Here is a 20,865-nt window from a genome sequence, read left to right on the forward strand (position 1 = left end):
AACTCTAACATACCAAGAACTTACGACAATGAAAATAAAACAAACATTTACCTTCGTTGCATAAACCCAAAAAACTAATTTGTAGAATGGTAAAATCTAGAACATTTCACATCTCGCAAAGTACTGCACCAATGACTTCATCAATTCAATCATATACCAACTAAACCCAACATAATCTGTCGTAAAACCAACAATGTGTATGTCCACGTTGTGCGTTCCCACGATAACTTTCGCTAACTTCCAAGCATACACAGTCGCAAAAACTGTCTAGATAAATCGATCGTCATAGAATCACTCAAAACTTTATGCAAGTGCTGTGCACTCTGATCCCCCGACTCCATTCATGTCAAACATGCAATTCAGTAGTTCTCATAACTTCGTCGAGTGACCACGATGACAGAATCTGTAAGAGTCGAGGAAAATTTGTATAGCCTTAGCGATTACAGTTTGCAATTAAATCGATGGTTCCTCAAACCAATCGGAGTTTGGCCTCTATCTGCATCCACTTCGAGGCTGGAAAGAATTATTTGCTTTGTTTTAATCTTTCTCTGTTACTTCTTCGTGTTGTTCACCATAATCCCCTGTTTACTCCACCTCATTTTGGAAGATGAGAATATTCGCATGAAACTGAAGATACTTGGCCCTTTCAGTCATTGGCTTATCGGTGGCATTAATTATAGCACCTTGTTGTTACGAAGCAGAGAGATGCGTGTTTGTATAGAACATATACAAAATGACTGGAAAATCGTAACTAGGCAGAAGGATCAACAGGTAATGATGCGTTATGCGAAGATTGGCCGCTATACTACAATTTTCTGCACTGCTTTCATGCAAGTTGGTGTCTTGTCACACTGTACGATGGCGGCTTTCGCCACGAAAATCATCGAGATAGGAAATGAAACAAAAATTATACGTCTGTTACCCTGCGGTTTCTATAAAAGTTTAATCTCGATTGACGTTAGTCCAACGTATGAAATCATACTTGCTTCGCAATTTGTGTCTGGATTTATCGCAAATTCAAGCGCAGTTGGCGCAGTTGGCATGGCTGCTGTATTTGCAGCCCACGCGTGTGGCCAACTGGCTATTCTCATGATATGGATCAAGGAATTTGTGAATCGATCGAAGGATCATAGTAGAAATGTTGGACTGAATGAAATTGGCGAGATCGTTGAACATCATCTCAGGGTTCTGAGGTAAGATTTATCGAAGAATATTTATCGCGTTATTTTGGTGACTATTCGTAACATACTGTAAGTACATATTGAATGCAGTTTTATAGCAGGTATCGAAGATGTGATGAATGAAATATGCTTCATGGAACTGTTCAAGTGTACGATGAACATGTGCATGATTGGATATTATATCCTTACGGTACGTTCTTAAAAGATCTATTTTATTTTAGAGAGAAAAATATACGTTTATATACTCATTCAAGTATGTTCCCTAATAGTAATTTATTATACATAGATACGTATTTTGGAAACCATACTTATTTTGATATTGCAATTCTTATTTTGAGTAAAACTCTTATTTTGAATTAAAACAAATTACTTTGAATTACCAGCTTCCTATATCTAATAACTTTATGTTGATACTTTTAACCAATCTGGTGATATGTTTTCTTCAAAATTTTTGCCTTTCTTTAAACAATATTGCTTTCAAATTCACTGAATAAAAGGTAGTTAATTTAATTAAAAATATATTATATTTTCTCTAGGAATGGAAAGAACATGATATTCAATATATGCCCGCATATCTAATAATACTTTTTTCCATGACTTTTAACATTTTTGTCATATGTTATATTGGTGAGACACTAAAAGAACAGGTAACGAACATATAGGTAACATAAATTGTTTCCAAGTATAATGAACATTTACCGAGAAAATTTTCAATAGTGCGAAAAGGTTGGAGAAGTGGTTTATATGACAAACTGGTACTACTTACCTTACAAGGATATACTTAATTTGATCCAGATAATCTTAAGATCCAGCATGATGATTAAAATCACTGCTGGTAAGCTAGTTCATATGTCCATATTCACCTTCGGTAATGTAAGTTATCAGTTTATTTACATTTATCTATATTCACCAATTGTTGAAAAATTTGGTACTATTTCAGGTAATAAAAACTGCTTGCGCATATTTCAACCTGTTGCGCCAAGCCACATAACACAGTACATTTTTGATCTGTTAATGCGTAAACTTGTAAAATTTAAAATATAAGGAGTATTAAAGATATTGCTTATTATTTTTATACAAACAAGACAATACATGTGACAACGTCATATATATGTACATAAATATATATGACAATCTGTCAAATTTTTGTCTATCCTTTTGAAAAGTTATAACGCACTATTATACATATTAATACATAATTGTTACATTAAACTTAAACCTTATGGTTTATAATTATTATGTAATTAATAAATATTTAATGTAAGTATTAGTAATGCTATACGAGAGTTCATGGATAAAGATAATTTATTCCTTCTGTCCTGTAATCTTACTTTTGTTTTAACAAGTAAACAGGTTTTTAATATCGTAGGAAATATTTTAGTTTATATATAAGACGGAAAATCGTGTATATCTTTCATATCTTCTATAAACATAAGAAATTTTGTCAGAATAAAAAAACACGTAAGCGCAGAAAAACTCGTTAAAAACAGAAAGTAAGGGTTGCTTTCCCTTCGTCATCGCATAATGAATAATTCCGCTGTAGTCAATGTCCATGAACTTCGGTATAACATTTAAACGCTAATTCGAATATCAGTGAAATTGCTAAAAAGTAGAATATATAATATACCTTCACACTCGCTAGCATGAGATCGTCTGACACGTATCATGTCTGCAAATCATGCTTCAAATTTTTAAAACATACCTCTGATCAGCTTTCACATCCTGCGAAAAAGTCCAAATTATCCTCCGTCACAAATATGCAATATACCTTTGTTGAATTATAACTGTGGTTCAGATCACAAACGTGATACGAGAACAGAAGTTCATCCCCTCATGAACTCATGGGAGAAATATTTCTAATCCATACGTTCGCACTTATGGCTTTCCCGTGCACACATACACACCTCCTCGCGGATCGAATCAACTAGTGGTTAGGAGGTAAGTTTTGCACTGGCAAGCTGCTCGAATCATATTTGTTGAGACAAAGCCGACAAAGTTAGCACATGCGCGATGTCGAAAGCTTCAGTAATCGATGTACACCACTCATCATCCCTTCAGTTATGAGTGCAACTTCGACTCGTTAATATCATTCCATGCAGCATGGTCGTCCTTGTAAATCCGTCTACCCATTCATGGGACAAAGATTGGATGTATAGCGTCCAGATAAATCGTTGGTTACTCAAAGCAATCGGAGTCTGGCCTATCTCCCTGTGTATCACAACAACAGAAAAGAGCAATTCCATCATCCTCACCTTGATTAGCTCCTTTCTAATAAGTTTCCTCCTGGTACCTTGCGCTCTTTGCACTGTTCTCGTCAAAACAGACGATCCCGAAGCCAAGATCAAAATGATCGGTGTGCTCAGCTTCTGCGTGATGGCTGCGATTAAATATTACATCCTCACCTCTCGTGGTGTCATGATTGCTAACTGTATCGAGAATATTCGCTCAGACTGGGATCGTATTCATACGCAACTGCGCCAAGAAGACAGAGAAATTATGAAAGAGAATGCAAGAATTGGGAGATCTTTGGCGATCTTTTGCGCTGGCTTCATGTATTCTGGCGGATTTTTCTATACCACCGTGATGCCACTATGCTCCAAACGCACGGAAATCATCGACAACGAAACCGTGAGGACACAAGCGTTTCCCATTTACCGCGGTCTTCTGGATCCACGGACAAGTCCCTCGTTTGAAATCGTGCAGCTCATGCAATGTTTGGCTGGATTTGTGATATATTCAGTAACTGTCGGTGCTTGCAGCTTGGCTGCTGTATTCGTCATGCACGTCTGCGGACAGTTTGGAATCCTCGTAAGAATGCTTCAGAGACTTGTCGGTAGTCTGGAAGAAGAAAAGAACTTGAACGTCCATGAACAACGATTAGGCGATATTGTGGAACATCATTTACACATACTAGGGTAAAAAGTGTTTCAATGTTTATGTAGATCGTATAGACTATGTAAACGTATAATTTGCAAACAATTTTTAGTTTCATATCTCAGATAGAGGACCTTCTTAACGAGATATGTTTCGTGGAACTAATAGGCTGTACGGTGAATATTTGTTTCCTTGCATATCATTTACTCACGGTAATGAAGTGATGCTGATAAAGATATTAAAATACAGTAGAACTCCATTTATACGAACTTGTATAATTACGCATAATTTTGACAACATTAACAAATACCTTATATAATTGAAATTCATATCATGAGGGCCACACGTATCTTTTTCACCAGCTTTGATCTTTCGTTTACCAAATAGGAATCCATGTTCACATTAGCAAATTCAAACAACCGAAATTCATTTAATTGAATACTGACTAAATTTTTGCTCAGATAAGTAGAGTTCATATAAACGGAGTTGTACTGTATCGATATATCGAATTACATTTGTCATGTTTTGTTGTCAATTTTCTAGGAATGGGAGCAAAATGACACTATAGGAACATTGACTTATTGCACATTGCTCATATCATTTACGTTCAATATTTTCATCCTGTGTTACATTGGGGAAATTTTATCTGAACAGGTAATTTACTTATTTTGAAAGTTATTGTTTGGTATTATTTTAACTGATATATAAATGAAATTCTAATAAAATACTGTAATTTCAATATTATAGTGTAGGAACATTAGTCTATCAGCCTATATGATCGATTGGTACCGTTTGCCACAAAAGAAAGCACTAGGACTGATTTTAATATTCGCCGTTGCAAATTCTTCCACGAAATTAACAGCAGGAAAAATCGTCGAATTATCGTTAGCCAGTTTCTGCAGCGTAAGTAGCGCATATTTATCTATTCGTTGATTATTTTGAATTATAAAACCCACATTCTTGTAGAATTTTCTCCGCTACAGGTGTTAAAGTCCGCATTCGCATATTTGAGTCTGCTTCGTACTCTCACTACATGAAAATACGAAATCATATTATATTTGCTTTAGTATCTTCTTATTAAAATCTAGAATAGTTATCGGACAAAAAGTGTTTCCAAGTTCTACTGATTTCAAAGATTATATTTTAGAGAAATGGATTCATTTTTAAGTATGATAAATGTCGAGATAAATGAAAATTTACAAATCACTGTAAAGTAAAAATTTTGAAATCTTAAAAGTATTTCCATGCTATTTCCTGAAATATTCTTTCGAATAAATATATTGTACGCGACGACATGACCATTTGGCATTTCGAATCGCTTGTCATTTGGGAGTTACCTCATATTAATTCAAGAACAATAAAAGAAATATATAGTGCAATAAGAATGCTGCACTAAAATAATGAAAAATATAGTAATTTGTAATAATATTTGTCTGTATCTCGCCAAATAAATAATTGAAGAATCAACTCGACGGTCGTGCACTCAAATATATATTTCATACACGGACAGTATCTACTAACTCCAGTATAATATATTCCAACCAGACCAATTATTTAACATTAACCCTACCGATACTTCGCGTATACCTATTCCTATCGTGTGCGATCAAAATGACCGGTAATTGAAACATACCTCTGATCAGCTACCCCATCCTGCGAAAAAGTCCAAATTATCCTCCGTCATCCGATCCTTATCTTACGCACAGTGACTAACTCACGCGAGTACTGTAACACATACAACTGAAACTAATTAAAAACTAAACTTTATCACAAATGCAATATGCCTTTGTTGAATTATAACAGTGGTTCAGATCACAAACGTGATACGACAATAAGAGGTAAGATACAGAAAAAAAAGAGCGATAGCATTTACGAAAAACGTATTGTAACCGCTTCAATTGTATTGAAATATCGCACATAAAAATTACATAGAATTCATGCGAGAAACATTTCTAATACCATACGTTCGCACTTATGGCTTTGCCGTGCCCACATACACACCTCCTCGCGGATCGAATCAACTAGTGGTTAGGAGGTAAGTTCTGCACTGGCAAGCTGCTCGAATCAGGTTTGTTGAGAGAAAGCCGACGAAATTAGCACATGCGCGATGTCGAAAGCTTCAGTAATCGATGTATCACCGTTCATCATCGCTTCAGTTGTGCGTGCACTTTCGACTCGCTAATATCATCCCATACAGTATGGTCGTCCTTGTAAATCCATCAGCCCATTCATGGGACAAAGATTGGATGTATAGTGTCCAGATAAATCGTTGGTTACTCAAGTCAATCGGAGTCTGGCCTATCTCCCTGTGTATCACAACAACAGAAAAGATCAACTCCATCATCCTCACCTTGATTAGCTCCTTTCTAATAAGTTTTCTTCTGGTACCTTGCGCTCTCTGCACTGTTCTCGACAAAACAGGCGATCTCGATACCAAGATCAAAATGATCGGTCCGCTCAGTTTCTGCGTAATGGCTGCGATTAAATATTACATCCTCGTCTCTCGTGGTGCCAGGATTGGAAAATGTATCGAGAATATTCGCTCAGACTGGGATCGTATACATGCGCAACTGCGACAAGAAGACAGAGAAATTATGAAAGAGAATGCAAGAATTGGGAGATCTTTGGCGATCTTTTGCGCTGGCTTCATGTATTCTGGCGGATTTTTCTATACCACCGTGATGCCACTATGCACCAAACGCACGGAAATCATCGACAACGAAACCGTGAGGTCACAAGCGTTTCCCATTTACCGCGGTCTTCTGGATCCACGGACTAGTCCCTCGTTTGAAATCGTACAGCTCATGCAATGTTTGGCTGGATTTGTGATATATTCAGTAACTGTCGGTGCTTGCAGCTTGGCTGCTGTATTCGTCATGCACGTCTGCGGACAGTTTGGAATCCTCGTGAGAAAGCTTCAAAGACTTGTCGGTAGTCTGGAAGAAGAAAAGGACTTGAACGATCATGAACAAGGATTAGGCGATATTGTGGAACATCATTTACACATACTAGGGTAAAAAGTGTTTCAATGTTTATGTAGATCGTATAGACTATGTAAGCGTATAATTTGCAAACAATTTTTAGTTTTATATCTCAGATAGAAGACCTTCTTAACGAGATATGTTTCGTGGAACTAATAGGCTGTACGATGAATATTTGTTTCCTTGGATATTATTTACTCACGGTAGTGAAGTGATGCTGATAAAGATATTAAAATGCAGTAGAACTCCATTTATACAAATTGTATAATTACGCATAATTTTGACAACATTAACAAATACCTTATATAATTGAAATTCATATCATGAGGGCCCCACGTTTCTCTTTACAAGCTTTGATCTTTGGTTTACCTAATAGGAATCCATGTTCATATTAACAGATTCAAACAGCCGAAATTCATTTAATTGACTAAATTTACATTTACTAATTTACAATTACTAACTAAATTTTTGCTCAAATAAGTAGAGTTCATATAAACGGAGTTCTACTGTATCGATATATCGAATTACATTTGTCATACTTTGTTGTCAGTTTTCTAGGAATGGGAGCAAAGTGAAACTATAGGAACATTGACTTATTGCACATTGCTCATATCATTTACGTTCAATATTTTCATCCTGTGTTACATTGGGGAAATTTTATCTGAACAGGTAATTTACTTATTTTGAAAGTTATTGTTTGGTATTATTTTATCTGAAATATAAATGAAATTCTAATAAAATACTGTAATTTCAATATTATAGTGTAGGAACATTAGTCTATCAGCCTATATGATCGATTGGTACCGTTTGCCACAAAAGAAAGCACTAGGACTGATTTTAATATTCGCCGTTGCAAACTCTTCCACGAAATTAACAGCTGGAAAACTCGTCGAATTATCGTTAGCCAGTTTCTGCAGCGTAAGTAGCGTATATTTATCTATTCGTTGATTATTTTGAATTATAAAACCCACATTCTTGTAGAATTTTCTCCGCTACAGGTGTTAAAGTCCGCATTCGCATATTTGAGTCTGCTTCGTACTCTCACTACATGAAAATACGAAATCGTATTATATTGCTTTCGTATCTTCTTATTAAAATCTAAAGTAGTTATCGGACAAAAAGTGTTTCCAAGTTCTACTGATTTCAAAGATTATATTTTAGAGAAATGGATTCATTTTTAAGTATGATAAATGCGTAGATAAATGAAAATTTGCAAATCACTGTAAAGTAAAAATTTTGAAATCTTAAAAGTATTTCCATGCTATTTCCTGAAATATTCTTTCGAATAAATACATTGTACGCTTCAACATGACCATTTGGCATTTCGAATCGCTTGTCATTTGGGAGTTACCTCGTATTAATTCAAAAACAATAAAAGAGATGTTTAGTGCAATAAAAATGCTGCACTAAAATAATGAAAAATATAGTAATTTGCAATAATATTTGTCTGTATCTAGCCACATACATAATTGAAGAATCAACTTGTCGGTCGTGCGCTCAAATATATATTTCATACACGGACAGTATCTACTAACCCCAGTATAATATATTCCAAGCAGACCAATTATTTAAAGAAGATATTTACTTCAACCATTAATTTCTGTAGTAAGACTTTTTAACACATATTTTTTATAAAAATGTAACTCGATCTCTATTGCGTGTACATTGTCCAATTCGTACGACAAGTGTCAACAATTTGAATCGCACATAGATTAATTTACCGCCACAAAAAGCGGTAAACAGCAACTGACAGAATCGATCGGCGCGAATCCTTTGACAAGGTATGCGCGCACATTGGGCAACACAGAGTACTGTCCCCTCATTCAGTTGCAACGGCGACATTGCTGAGTGAACACAATGACAGACGACCCTGTAACAGTTGAAAGAAAATTCGGTAGTCTTAGCGAGTACAGCATACAGGTGAACCGATGGATCTTAAAACCAATAGGCGCTTGGCCCTCTTCAAATTCTACTACTAACCGCGAAAAATTCATGTCATGGATTTTGAATGTGGTTTGTTGGTGCTTTTCATTGTTCACTATAATTCCTGGAGTATTAAACATCCTGCTCGAGAAAGAAGACCTTTACCTCAAACTAAAAATGTTTGGTCCACTTAGTCACTGGTGTGTCGGAGGATTCAATTACGCTGTGTTACTGCTACGCCAAGGTGACATACATTATTGCATAAAACATATAAAAACCGACTGGAAGACTATAACAAGATTGGAAGACCAACGAGTAATGTTAAAGAATGCAAAACTCGGTCGCTACATCGCGTGTTTCTGCACCGCTTTCATGCACGGGAGCGTCTTTTGCACTTGCCTTGTATTAGGAGCATTTAAACGAACCATCGAAGTCAGAAATGAGACCATCCTCGTATATACTTTACCTTGCCCAGCGTATAAACTTCCAGTTCAAACTAATCCAGGACACGACATCATTCTTGGTACACAATTTTTATCAGCATTTATCGCAACATCAAGCGCCGCTGGCGCGTTTAGTCTTGCTACAGTATTCGCAAGCCATGCTCTTGGTCAGTTAAACATAATGGTAACTTGGATCAATGAATTCGTGAATCAGCATTCGAAAGAACAGAATAATAATGCTCCAGCCAATAAAATAGGCGTAATCGTGGAACATCATTTGAGAGCTCTAAGGTAATACTTGTTTTTATATTCTTATTTTGATAATTTAATGAATTTGACTAATGTATTTTGAAATGCAGTTTGATCGCACGTATCGAACGTATTATGAGTCCAATATGCTTCATGGAAATGTTCAAATGTATGCTGGGTATGTGCATGCCTAGCTATTACATTCTTGCGGTATGCTAAACATATTAAGAAATGTGTATGGTAATTCTATAGGACCACTGATTGGAAACAAAATTTCTACCATGAAATGAAAAAAGCAATTATCAAGTGAGACTTTTATTGTCACAGCCAAGAATCTTTGAGTTTATAAATTAATTATTAAGTATTCGTTGTAATAATATAATAATTATGGTCATTGATAAATATTCTGATTAATCATTGGATATATTTATTAAATTTAAACATAGTTTGTGTTAAATTGTTTGAAAATTTGCTTTCGCTCCGTGGGCCTTCAATATAATAAGTTTCGTACGTTTCTATGTTGAAAATTCAAAAGAATAATGTCTAATGTTTACAAACACTTAAGTCTGGTTAATATATGCTCCACAAATTAAAACAATAAAAATGCTATAAAATTCGTCTGAACATTATAGTTGTTGAATCTAATTGGAAATATTTACTTTTCCTCAGGAATGGTCTGAACATAATATTCAGAACATAGCTGCATATGTTATGATAATTATATCTATGACTTGCAACATTTTTTTAGTATGCTACATCGGTGAAATAATAATGGAAAAGGTAATGAACGTACGGTAACATAATCTAATACTTTAAACTCATTGACTCAAATGCTAATAGTGTAAAAAGATTGGAGACATGGTTTATATGGCAGACTGGTATCATTTGCCTGACCAAGATATCATAAATCTGATTATGATCATTTCTCGGTCTAGCATGGAAGTTAAAATAACTGCGGGAAAGATCATTGACATGTCCGTATTAACATTCGCTAATGTACGTGTTCTTAATTTTGTTAATTTTGAAAGAAGTTCACTCAAAAATATTCATGGAATCACGTGTGATTGCAGATAGTAAAGACAGTTTTTGCCTATCTAAATATGCTATGTCAGACGACGATGACGTAAGCTGCACATATCTTTAACGTATATCTACTTAGATAATAAAGTTTATCATTTTTCTGTTGAAACAACTTGGAGGTACAAAAAATATTTCTTTCGCCTTTTATGATGATTAAATGTGTGCTTGTGAGGTGTGCAGTGTCTGTAAAAAAGAACATATTATAGCATAAATCTCATCGAGATGGTTGATAAAATTATAATTATATCTAATCATATTTGTAGACAATTAATTATTGGACTACATTCCTGAAAAATTGATACTATTGAAAGTTCATGTGAAATGATTATTATTTTAATCTAGAATAGCTTTTGAAGTTATTACTGATTAGTATGGATTAGTTATTTTTTACTTATTCAAACAATATCAAATATATTTATATTCATTAGTAAAAACATTTCTAGAAATTTCACTGGATTGTATAGATGCACATACATACCTTGCTACGGATTGAATCAACAGGTGGTTATAAGGAGATTTCAACTGCACAGACAGTAAGCTTCTCAAATCTGATTTGCCATATACCATGCTGTTAGCACATGCGCAATTCTAAAACTTGATTGTAGCTAATACGCACTTACGCACAAGTGTCTATCAATCATGGTGCAATGTACTTCAATCGAATGTCTTCTGTTACAGATATTAAAATCGTTACTAACTACGGATGTTACAGCCATCATCTCAATATACTCAATATACTTAATATACTGTACTATCACTACTTGAAAACACATTTTTCTATAAACCAAAGTTACATCTACATATTTCTTATGATAGCAAAACTATAACTCAATAATTAAAATTTAGAATGATAATTTGACCAGAATTATTCCAAACTTTACACATTCACCTACCAATTTGTGCACCGAACTGATCTGACACATTTCAGATTTCTAAATCATATTTCACACTTAAAATGTCTCCTCTGCGAATGTACAAGTCCTTCTCCGCTCCATTCCCCCAATATTGCTCAACTCATAAAACTACTATCAACAACTTGAAGCGTATTGAGATTCGTTAATAGCAAAAAGTTGCAGCAGGTCACTAAACGAATCGATCATTCATTTCACGAAAACTCAATTGATAGAAATAGTACTTCACAAAAATTTGTTTCAAAATTTTACAATTGCACTAAAAGTACATTAATCCTGTTCTTCTTCTTTCTTTCTCGCATTTACATCCTTTCAGATATCTCCTTCTCAAACTGAGAAATAGTTTATTCATGAGAAGCGTGACATAAAAAAAATAATAAAACTCTAAAACCATATATTTAGAAGCTATCAGTATAGAAATATAATTTTCGACCATAGAGACTCAAGAAAAACAACAAGGTTAAGCAAAATGACAAGAACTATTGACCACATATCGCTATAGAGACGAGTCCCCACAGTGGAAACCCAAACACAAACCAGCCAGGAGTAACATGTGATTGCAATACGCGTAATACCTATCGATTATGAAATAAAGTTTCATTCATTCAGTTTTGCGCTTGCGTCCCAATATATATCCCTTTCAGTATCGTCGTGAGCATCGTTCAGTGAGTTTAGTCGACGCTGTGCGCCGAAAGCGTTAACATGCGATCCTCCAGCGATGTTAACGATCATTTACGAAATAACCATTACAAAAGCGACATATATCACACATTCCAATTTTGTCATTGGATCTTGAAACCTTTAGGCATCTACTTTTTCCTGCACGATCACGTGAACAAATTCGAGAAAATAGTGTCTGTGTTGTTAATCATAATTTGCTGTTCAATCTTGCAATTTGTCATCGTGCCATTCGGTTATTATATTTTGTTCTATGAAAAAGACATGAACATGAAAATCAAATTCTTGGCTCCATTAGCATTTTGTGTAACTGCACTGTTTAAGTACGGTTACCTTGGCGTAAAAAGTTCAGAACTCGGTCGTTGTGTCAAACATGTAAAGAAAAATTGGAAGATGCTGCAAGACAAAGATCATCGTGCAATCATGGTTCGATACGTGACCATGGGCAGAAATCTGATCACTTTATGTGCGGCATTTATGTATACCGGCGGTCTGTCTTATCACACTATTATGCCATTATTATCGAAGAAGAAGATTAATGAGAACATAACGATCAGGCCGCTCACCTATCCTGGCTACGAGGCATTTTTCGATATTCAAGAAAGTCCCACGTATGAAATCGTGTATTGTATGCACTGTGTTTACGTTCTGGTCACAGGTAATATCACGATGGCTGCATATAGTTTGACGGCGATTTTTACTACGCACGCCTGTGGACAGATTAAGATACAAACATTGAGACTGGAGAATCTGAAGAAAGATGGGAAGGCATTGGAAAATGGGATGGAGGATCATTTGGCGGTTATCGTGAGTGAACACGTGGAGATTTTGAGGTAAAGCAGTTAAATAATTAAGAAAAGAAAGGAAAGAAAATTTCGAGCAAAGTTTGATAGAAAAATCTTTGTGCCTTCAAACATTAAAGCATATCATTAAAATTCATTAAAAAAAATCCTCTATACATCGTTTTCCGTGCTTAATTCATTCCTAGAAAAAGGTACACTTATACGACTTTCCTACTGAACCCTTTAATTACATATTATTATATTGCTCGAGAAATAACTATGACATTGCAGATTTACGAAAAACATTGAAACTGCATTACAAGGATTATTCTTGATAGAAGTAATGCTGTCCACCTTGCTAATATGCTTACTCGAATATTACTGTATGATGGTAAAAGTAACGCAAATTATTATTCTATATATATCAAATAACAAATATTATTAACGTAATCTCGAATATGTATAACTATGTATAAATTATTATGTAATTAATATTACACGTATATGTATCATAACATATGTATAATTTCAAATACCAAAATACAGTATATACGTTCAAAACAACAATTATAAAGCAATATATTTTAGGAATGGGAGACTAGCGATTCAGTCGCGATCTCAACGTATATCATCCTTTTAACTTCTTTCACCTTTAATATACTGATATATTGTTACGTAGGAGAGCTTCTTCTTGGACAGGTATTTATAAAAAGTATATACTCAAGGCGTGATTCATTCATACAGTTTTTCGCCTCATTATTCACTCCATGTTTCAACATAGACACTTAACCATTGGATAATTAACCATTGGCATAATAGATATGAGTGTTGTACCAGGGTAGCGAAATCGCGACCGCTTTGTACGATATAGAATGGTACAATCTACCTGGGAGAAAAGCTCGTGACATCGTTCTGGTGCTCGCCATATCGAAATACCCACTGAAACTCACGGCTGGAAAAATACTCGTTCTATCGATGAACACTTTTGGCGTTGTACGTGATCCCGAACTGAAAATGAAATTTTTAATGAATAATAATGTTTATTATTTTTAGGTGTTGAAATCGTCGCTAGTTTACCTGAACATGCTGCGAACGGTTACTGAATTCTAAATAAAGTTGCCAAGATATGGTAAAGAAAAGAATCCTGTACCTGAATTCTACGTGATTTATCGGATACGCTGCGCTTAAACCGAAATATATTGTTGAAATGATTAGAATTATTTTAATATAATAAAGTACATACGTTACGTATTAAAATAATTTGGAAGATAGATTTATACAATAAATATTTGAAAGTTCAATTTACGATTATACGTTAAGAATTTAAAGAGAATATTAAAAGAGAAGTATGGATATTAAAGTTAAAAATGATATTACAAAGTTTCTCTAAATTACACTTTTTGTTACTCTTTTTTGTACTTTGTTGGATACTAACACTAAATTTTCATTAGAATGAGATTTAAGATATAATTGAAGATCTAATTTTATATAAACCCAAGAACAGATAAAAACTTTTACAGTCGTCCTATTTGCATAAAAGATATCATATGACATATTATATTAAAAACGAATATACTAAAAATGAATTTAGAAAATAACACAGTTTACGTAAACATTTTTTTAATTCATAACATTAATGGTATAGTACGCATAGCTAATATAAAACAATACCAATATAGGTGCACGATATAATCGTATTTCAAATCTCACTGCATTAAGGAACCACAATAGTACATAAAAATCTTTCAATAGAAGAAGTAGACGACATACACTTATCATCCGATCAAATGATTTTTTTGCACCATGTCTCTACTCGATCTACCCTCCAACGAATGTAAAACCTGCAAATGAAGAAACAAGAATGAGTGCTCGCTAATTATCGACGAAAGTTTCCCGACTGTGTGTCCCCTTGCCTACAAAGCGCATACACGTGGAGGAGTTCAAACGAAGAGACGCGCGCTTGCGTTCTGACTATATCGTGTCGAAAGTTTCTATCCTGTCGATCAGTCGTCCCTGTACACCAGAGCTGTCAGTATGCATGATCGATCATACGCCACAGTTGATGATCAGCTGAGAAACATACATTATGAAAACGACATACATTACACGCTGCAAATGTGCCAATGGCTGTTAAAACCAATCGGAGTGTGGCCTCTCGTTAGTAATCATACCAGTAGACTAGAGCAGCTTGTTTCAGTCATCCTGATGATCATGTGTTTCTCCAGTTTGCTCTTTATTATCTTACCATCATTTCATCATATCTTTTTCGTGGAGAAGAGTGTGCACGTGAAAGTGAAACTGCTCGGCCCAGTTGGCTTTTGTCTCTCTTCCACGATTAAATATTGCTACCTTGGTGTGAAAGGAGCCTTCTTTGAACGATGCATCCAGCATGTTGAAAAAGACTGGAAAATGGTACAGGATCCGAATCATCGAACGATCATGTTAAAATATGCGACGGTCAGCAGAAAACTCATCACACTTTGTGCCATTTTTCTATATACTGGCGGAATGTCATATCACACGGTAATGCAATTCTTATCGAAGGAAAGGAATAAGAAGAATTATACATTTAGACCACTAACTTATCCTGGCTACGATTCGTTCTTGGATACTCAATCTAGTCCTACGTACGAAGTTGTGTTTTTCCTCCAGTGCTTCGCTGCTATGATCATGTACAGCGTGACAACGGTTGCATACAGTTTAGCTGCGATCTTTGTTACTCACATTTGTGGACAGATCCAAGTACAAATAGCAAGATTGCAGGATTTGGTGGAGAACGAGAAGAGAAAGAACAACGGTCCTGATTCTATGTCCGTTATTGTGCACGATCACGTGGAAGTTTTAAGGTAAGGAATATAAAATAAGTATACAATGAGAGTTTTATAAAATGAAGGAAATGTTAGAGAACGAAACACGTGGATATTTTAGATTTTCGAAAGATGTTGAAGAAGCTTTGCGTGAAATATGTCTGACGGAGATTGTCGAATCGACGATTATTATGTGTTTACTTGAATATTATTGTATGATGGTAAACAATTCAATTAATATCTCTTTATTTTCTATGGTTATGAAAAGATGTTATTCGCAATATATTTTAGGAATGGCAAAATAGCGATGCAATCGCCATATTAACTTACGTTACTCTGTTGATCTCCTTCACATTTAATATATTTATATTTTGCTACATAGGCGAAATTCTCACTGAACAGGTAGCTACAAAAGAATTTCATTTATTTATGTATCTTTTACGTTATTAAGTGTTTTCGATGACCGTAATCAGTGTAGCCAAATTGGTACAACTTCCTATGAAATCGAATGGTATCAGCTGCCAGCTAAGAAAGCTTACGACCTAATTCTACTGATCTCCATATCTCACTATCCACCAAAGCTGACGGCCGGAAAAATAATTGAACTGTCTCTGAATACTTTTAGCTCTGTAAGTCATTATTTTTGAAATAGTGTTAATATTATGACACAATTAAATCAAAGTTTTACTCTTTACTGTTTCCAGGTAGCAAAATCGTCGCTAGTTTATTTGAATTTACTTCGAACAGTTACCGACTGGTAATTTAACTTATGATTTATGAACATATTAACATGAAATTATGCCATTCTACTACTGAAAAATTATTATTACAGATATTCTGTCCCAAATGTGATGCTGGCGTTCTACTTGGAATTTACATAATTTATTTGATATTCTTAGTGAAATCGGATATTTATTGTTGAAATAATTTGAATTATTTTAATATTAAACTTTACAATATACAACAGGTAGAATAATACGGTAAACGATTGAAAATTGGAAAAGCGACATTAAAAACTGAATTAATGATTGAATTCTAGAAATGATACACGACAGAATTTTAACCTTTTGTTTTTTTCCCATACTTACATTTTTCTTCTCTTCATTATCTACTAAAAAAAGATGTTAATCTTACATTTTCAAACATATAAAATAATATTGCTGGAAATATCCCTAAAACATCTCCGTCCCTTTTCATAAACCTCATCACGTATAATTAAATTCTAAAGCTGCAGCTAACATAAAAAGTTACCATATAATTTTCTTCAAACAAAGCAGACATCCATTGCACAAAACATTCGACAGACAAACTTGGAAAATGTCGCTATTGGTTAAATATATATATATATATATATATATATATATATATATATTTAACTATATATAATATATATTAATATATATTAACTATATATAATATATATATATAAAGATTCCAGCAATTTAAAACACTAATAGTGTGATATGTGTATTCAACACAAAGTATAATACGTTCTGACATACAGTAGTACAATATATATATTATAATTTGAAATATATATCTAACATAAAAATATTAATTCATAGTTCACATCATACGTCGTTTAGGAACCATAATAAGATATGTCATCACCTATAACGAAATTTAAAAAGTGGATTACAACAAACTTATTATTCGATCACACTACTTCTGCGCTCTATAACTACACTCAAGCAACACAGTTCACCTCCAACATGCGAATACAGAACCTATAAAAGATGAAAAAACGTGCATGCTTAATAATCACGACGAAAGTTTCCCCTACGAACGTACCCCTTCATTCACGAAACATGTGGAGAAGTTCATCGAAACGGAGAAGCGCGCGCTTGCGTTCTGACAGTATCGTGTTGAAAGTTTCTATCCTATCGGTCAGTCGACGGTGTGCGCTAGAGCTGCCAGTATGTATGATCGATCATACACTATAGTTGACGATCAACTAAAAAACAACCATTACCAAAACGACATACATTACACGCTGCAGATGTGTCAATGGCTGTTGAAGCTGATTGGAATATGGCCTCTCGTTAACAATCACACTAGCAGACTCGAACAGCTCCTCTCAATCGTACTCATGATCACGTGCTACTCCAGCATATTCTTCATCATCTTGCCATCTGGTCATCATTTCTTCTTCGTAGAGAAAAATTTATATATGAAGATGAAAATGCTCGGTCCGGTTAGCTTCTGTGTATTTGCAACAGTTAAGTACAGTTACCTTGCCCGAAAAGGAGCCTTCCTACAGAGATGCATTCGACAGGTGAAAAATGACTGGAAGAGAGTGCAGGATCCGTGTCATCGGCAGATCATGTTAAAATACGCGGGCGTCAGCAGAAAGCTTATCACCATGTGCGCTGTTTTTATATATACAGGTGGAATGTCCTATCACACGGTGGCGCAGTTCTTGTCCAAGGATAATACTAAAGAGAATTCTACGGTTAAACCATTGGCTTATATCGGTTACGACCCGTTTCTTGATACGCAGTCCAGTCCTACGTATGAAATCGTGTTCTTTCTTCACTGCTTCGCTGCTATGATTATGTATAGCATCACCACGGTTGCATATGGTTTGGCTGCAGTGTTTGTTACTCATGTTTGTGGCCAAATTCAAATACAAATAGCAAGATTGCAGAATTTGGTGGAGAGCAAGGATCGTGATCTCTTTAGTGTGATTGTGCACGATCACGCGGAAACATTAAGGTAACGAATATCAAAGTTGTTAATTGATAATATTTCCAACATGATAAGAGCTTATGCACTTTTCATACAATTTATGTATCGTACAGTCAGTGACAAAAATAAATGAATAGGTAGTGCAAGGTGGTATCAATAAAGTTTCGTTAAATACAACCTGTTTACAAAAAAAAATGTAAATATTAATTTCAATTATTTAATAAATAATCTATATATTATAATGCTATACATGTAATAAATAAAATTTAATTCAATACATTACTAATACTAATTCGGTTAAACTTCATTCATATCTAGTCCACCTGTACACTTAATCCCTTCCCGACTGTATTCTTATGTATAACGAAATCTTTTATATTACGAAAAGAATCTTATATAAAGAAATAAATGTATGAAAATTTCAGATTTTCAAAGAACATCGAAGATGCTTTGTATCAGATATGCTTAACAGAAATCGTAGAGTGCACGATTTGCATGTGTATACTGGAATATTACTGCTTAATGGCAAGCAATTGAACTAATATGTCTTTATGTATTTTAAAGATTAATTGTAAGAAAGTGTCATTATGTTAAATGCCTTTTAGGAATGGGCAAACAGTGATCTAATCGCCACATTGACTTATATGACTCTGTTAACCTCCTTCACATTTAATATATTTATATTTTGCTACATAGGCGAACTTCTCACTGAACAGGTAGTTAAACAAGAATTTCGCTTATTTACATATTTTCTATATTATTAAGCGTTCTCAATGATCGTAATTAGTGTAGCCAAATTGGTACAACTTCCTATGAAATCGAATGGTATCAGCTGCCAGCTAAGAGAGCTTACGACCTAATTCTACTGATCTCTATATCTCAATATCCACCAAAACTAACGGCCGGTAAAATTATTGAATTGTCTCTGAATACTTTTAGCTCCGTAAGTTTTTATTTTTGAAATAATTTTAATATTATGACATAATTAAATCAAAATTGTATACTTTACTATTTCCAGGTAGCAAAAACGTCGCTAGTTTATCTGAATCTACTTCAAACAGTCACAGACTAGTAATGAAATGTATGATTTTTGACAATACTATCATGAAATAATGTTAGTCTATTGCTGAGTACTTACTTTTCCAGACATTCTGTCCCAAATGGGATGCTAAAGCTGTACCTGAAATTTACATAATTTATTTAATATTCCGAGTGAAATCTCAAATTTATTATTGAAATAATTTGAATTATTTTAGTGTTAGACTCTAAAATATACAAATGTTTGAATATTAGAAACGTGACATTAAAAACTGAATTAGTGATTGTATTTTAGAAAGGATACTCAACAGGAATTCTAACTTCTGTTCTTTCTTTTTCCCATACTTACATTTTTCTCCTTTTTCATTATCCATTAAAAAAGAGATCTTAATCTTACATTTCCGGACATGTAAATTTCTGAAAAATATTTCCTCCAAAATATCTTCGCCTTTTTTATAACCCATAAGGTGTATAATAAAATTCTATAGCCGCTACTAACATAAAAGGATACTGTCGCAGCGCTTCAAAACAATTGTAAAGCCTTCGAGTCTTTAGAAGTAGTTTAAGGAAACGACAGCTGCTTCTGGACAATAAAAGACAACACAACGATGCAAAATTGTGTGGTATTAGTATACTATTTTCTTTTCTTTAAACTCTGCGCGCTTTATTATTTTCTTGCCTGCAAACCTTTAATCGGACACTCGAACTTCGCACGCGATCACCTGTCGCTGTTCTGATGTGACCTGTATGTCGCAACTGGACATACAGGTCACATCTTCTACCTAGTATCTGGTCTCTTCCAAACTGCCCTTAAGCTTTAGAGACTCAATTGCTATAAGTTGCAGCTCCACGCAGTAGAGTAAAATTTCATATGAACAACCTCTCGCATTGCAACAGGTACAACATAATTTTTCTAAAACAAAACAGAAGGCCATTACACAAAACAGTCTAAAGACTATTAAATAGATACATATATAAACATTATTACAATTTAAAACATGGATAGAATTGTTGAGAATTGTGGATCTTTGGAGCCGAGATAATGTTATAGGAACACTAAATTTACACTAACGATTCATATTAAAATAGTAATACATTTATTTTATGGACGATTCCTTAAATATTCATCGATACATACTTGCACGCGTCTTAGCACTTTCTTCCATACCCGACTCTTAATTGACTCTTAACCGACTGACTAGTTTACAGTCATCTGCTTTTCGGGACGCC

At 34.4% G+C, this 20,865-nt stretch overlaps 7 protein-coding genes across 8 annotated transcripts; all 7 read left to right on the plus strand.

Annotated features, from left to right (window-relative positions):
- Nucleotides 1–258: 258 nt before the first annotated feature.
- LOC138180627 (uncharacterized) lies at nt 259–2,202 on the plus strand. Its single transcript, XM_069114669.1, is given in 5 exon segments — nt 259–1,193; nt 1,272–1,371; nt 1,718–1,828; nt 1,899–2,081; nt 2,084–2,202. Coding segments are annotated over 5 exon segments (1,236 nt in total). The 5' UTR covers nt 259–393; the 3' UTR covers nt 2,126–2,202.
- Nucleotides 2,203–3,135: 933 nt separating this feature from the next.
- On the plus strand, nt 3,136–5,092 carry LOC138180630 (odorant receptor 10-like). The gene is made up of 5 exons (XM_069114673.1): nt 3,136–4,096; nt 4,168–4,267; nt 4,599–4,709; nt 4,803–4,958; nt 5,039–5,092. Exons 1-5 carry the CDS (start codon nt 3,282–3,284, stop codon nt 5,090–5,092), a joined length of 1,236 nt encoding a protein of 411 aa, XP_068970774.1. The 5' UTR covers nt 3,136–3,281.
- Nucleotides 5,093–6,253: 1,161 nt separating this feature from the next.
- Nucleotides 6,254–8,088, plus strand: LOC138180635 (odorant receptor 10-like). Its single transcript, XM_069114679.1, has 5 exons — nt 6,254–7,068; nt 7,140–7,239; nt 7,595–7,705; nt 7,799–7,954; nt 8,035–8,088. The coding sequence occupies exons 1-5, from the start codon at nt 6,254–6,256 to the stop codon at nt 8,086–8,088; spliced, it is 1,236 nt and encodes a 411-aa protein (XP_068970780.1).
- Nucleotides 8,089–8,885: 797 nt separating this feature from the next.
- LOC138180640 (odorant receptor 82a-like) lies at nt 8,886–14,262 on the plus strand. The gene is made up of 5 exons (XM_069114686.1): nt 8,886–9,693; nt 9,762–9,861; nt 10,321–10,431; nt 10,492–10,647; nt 14,156–14,262. The coding sequence occupies exons 1-5, from the start codon at nt 8,894–8,896 to the stop codon at nt 14,210–14,212; spliced, it is 1,224 nt and encodes a 407-aa protein (XP_068970787.1). The 5' UTR covers nt 8,886–8,893; the 3' UTR covers nt 14,213–14,262.
- On the plus strand, nt 12,306–13,218 carry LOC138180637 (uncharacterized). 2 transcript variants are annotated; one of them, XM_069114682.1, is made up of 2 exons: nt 12,306–12,978; nt 13,041–13,074. In XM_069114682.1, exons 1-2 carry the CDS (start codon nt 12,345–12,347, stop codon nt 13,043–13,045), a joined length of 639 nt encoding a protein of 212 aa, XP_068970783.1. In that variant the 5' UTR covers nt 12,306–12,344; the 3' UTR covers nt 13,046–13,074. The 2 variants fall into 2 exon arrangements, with proteins under 2 accessions (XP_068970783.1, XP_068970782.1); XM_069114681.1 differs by having other exon boundaries at nt 12,306–13,218.
- A 742-nt stretch (nt 14,263–15,004) lies between the features above and the next one.
- Nucleotides 15,005–16,670, plus strand: LOC138180639 (odorant receptor Or2-like). The gene is made up of 5 exons (XM_069114684.1): nt 15,005–15,948; nt 16,031–16,130; nt 16,201–16,311; nt 16,383–16,538; nt 16,614–16,670. The coding sequence occupies exons 1-5, from the start codon at nt 15,137–15,139 to the stop codon at nt 16,668–16,670; spliced, it is 1,236 nt and encodes a 411-aa protein (XP_068970785.1). The 5' UTR covers nt 15,005–15,136.
- A 1,157-nt stretch (nt 16,671–17,827) lies between these two features.
- Nucleotides 17,828–19,735, plus strand: LOC138180634 (odorant receptor 13a-like). Its single transcript, XM_069114678.1, has 5 exons — nt 17,828–18,624; nt 19,023–19,122; nt 19,203–19,313; nt 19,385–19,540; nt 19,616–19,735. Exons 1-5 carry the CDS (start codon nt 17,828–17,830, stop codon nt 19,667–19,669), a joined length of 1,218 nt encoding a protein of 405 aa, XP_068970779.1. The 3' UTR covers nt 19,670–19,735.
- The last annotated feature ends 1,130 nt before the right edge of the window (nt 19,736–20,865 follow it).

This window comes from Bombus flavifrons, chromosome 6, assembly GCF_040668555.2.
Source record: "Bombus flavifrons isolate JBK064 chromosome 6, iyBomFlav1_principal, whole genome shotgun sequence".
Classification (NCBI taxonomy): domain Eukaryota; kingdom Metazoa; phylum Arthropoda; class Insecta; order Hymenoptera; family Apidae; genus Bombus; species Bombus flavifrons.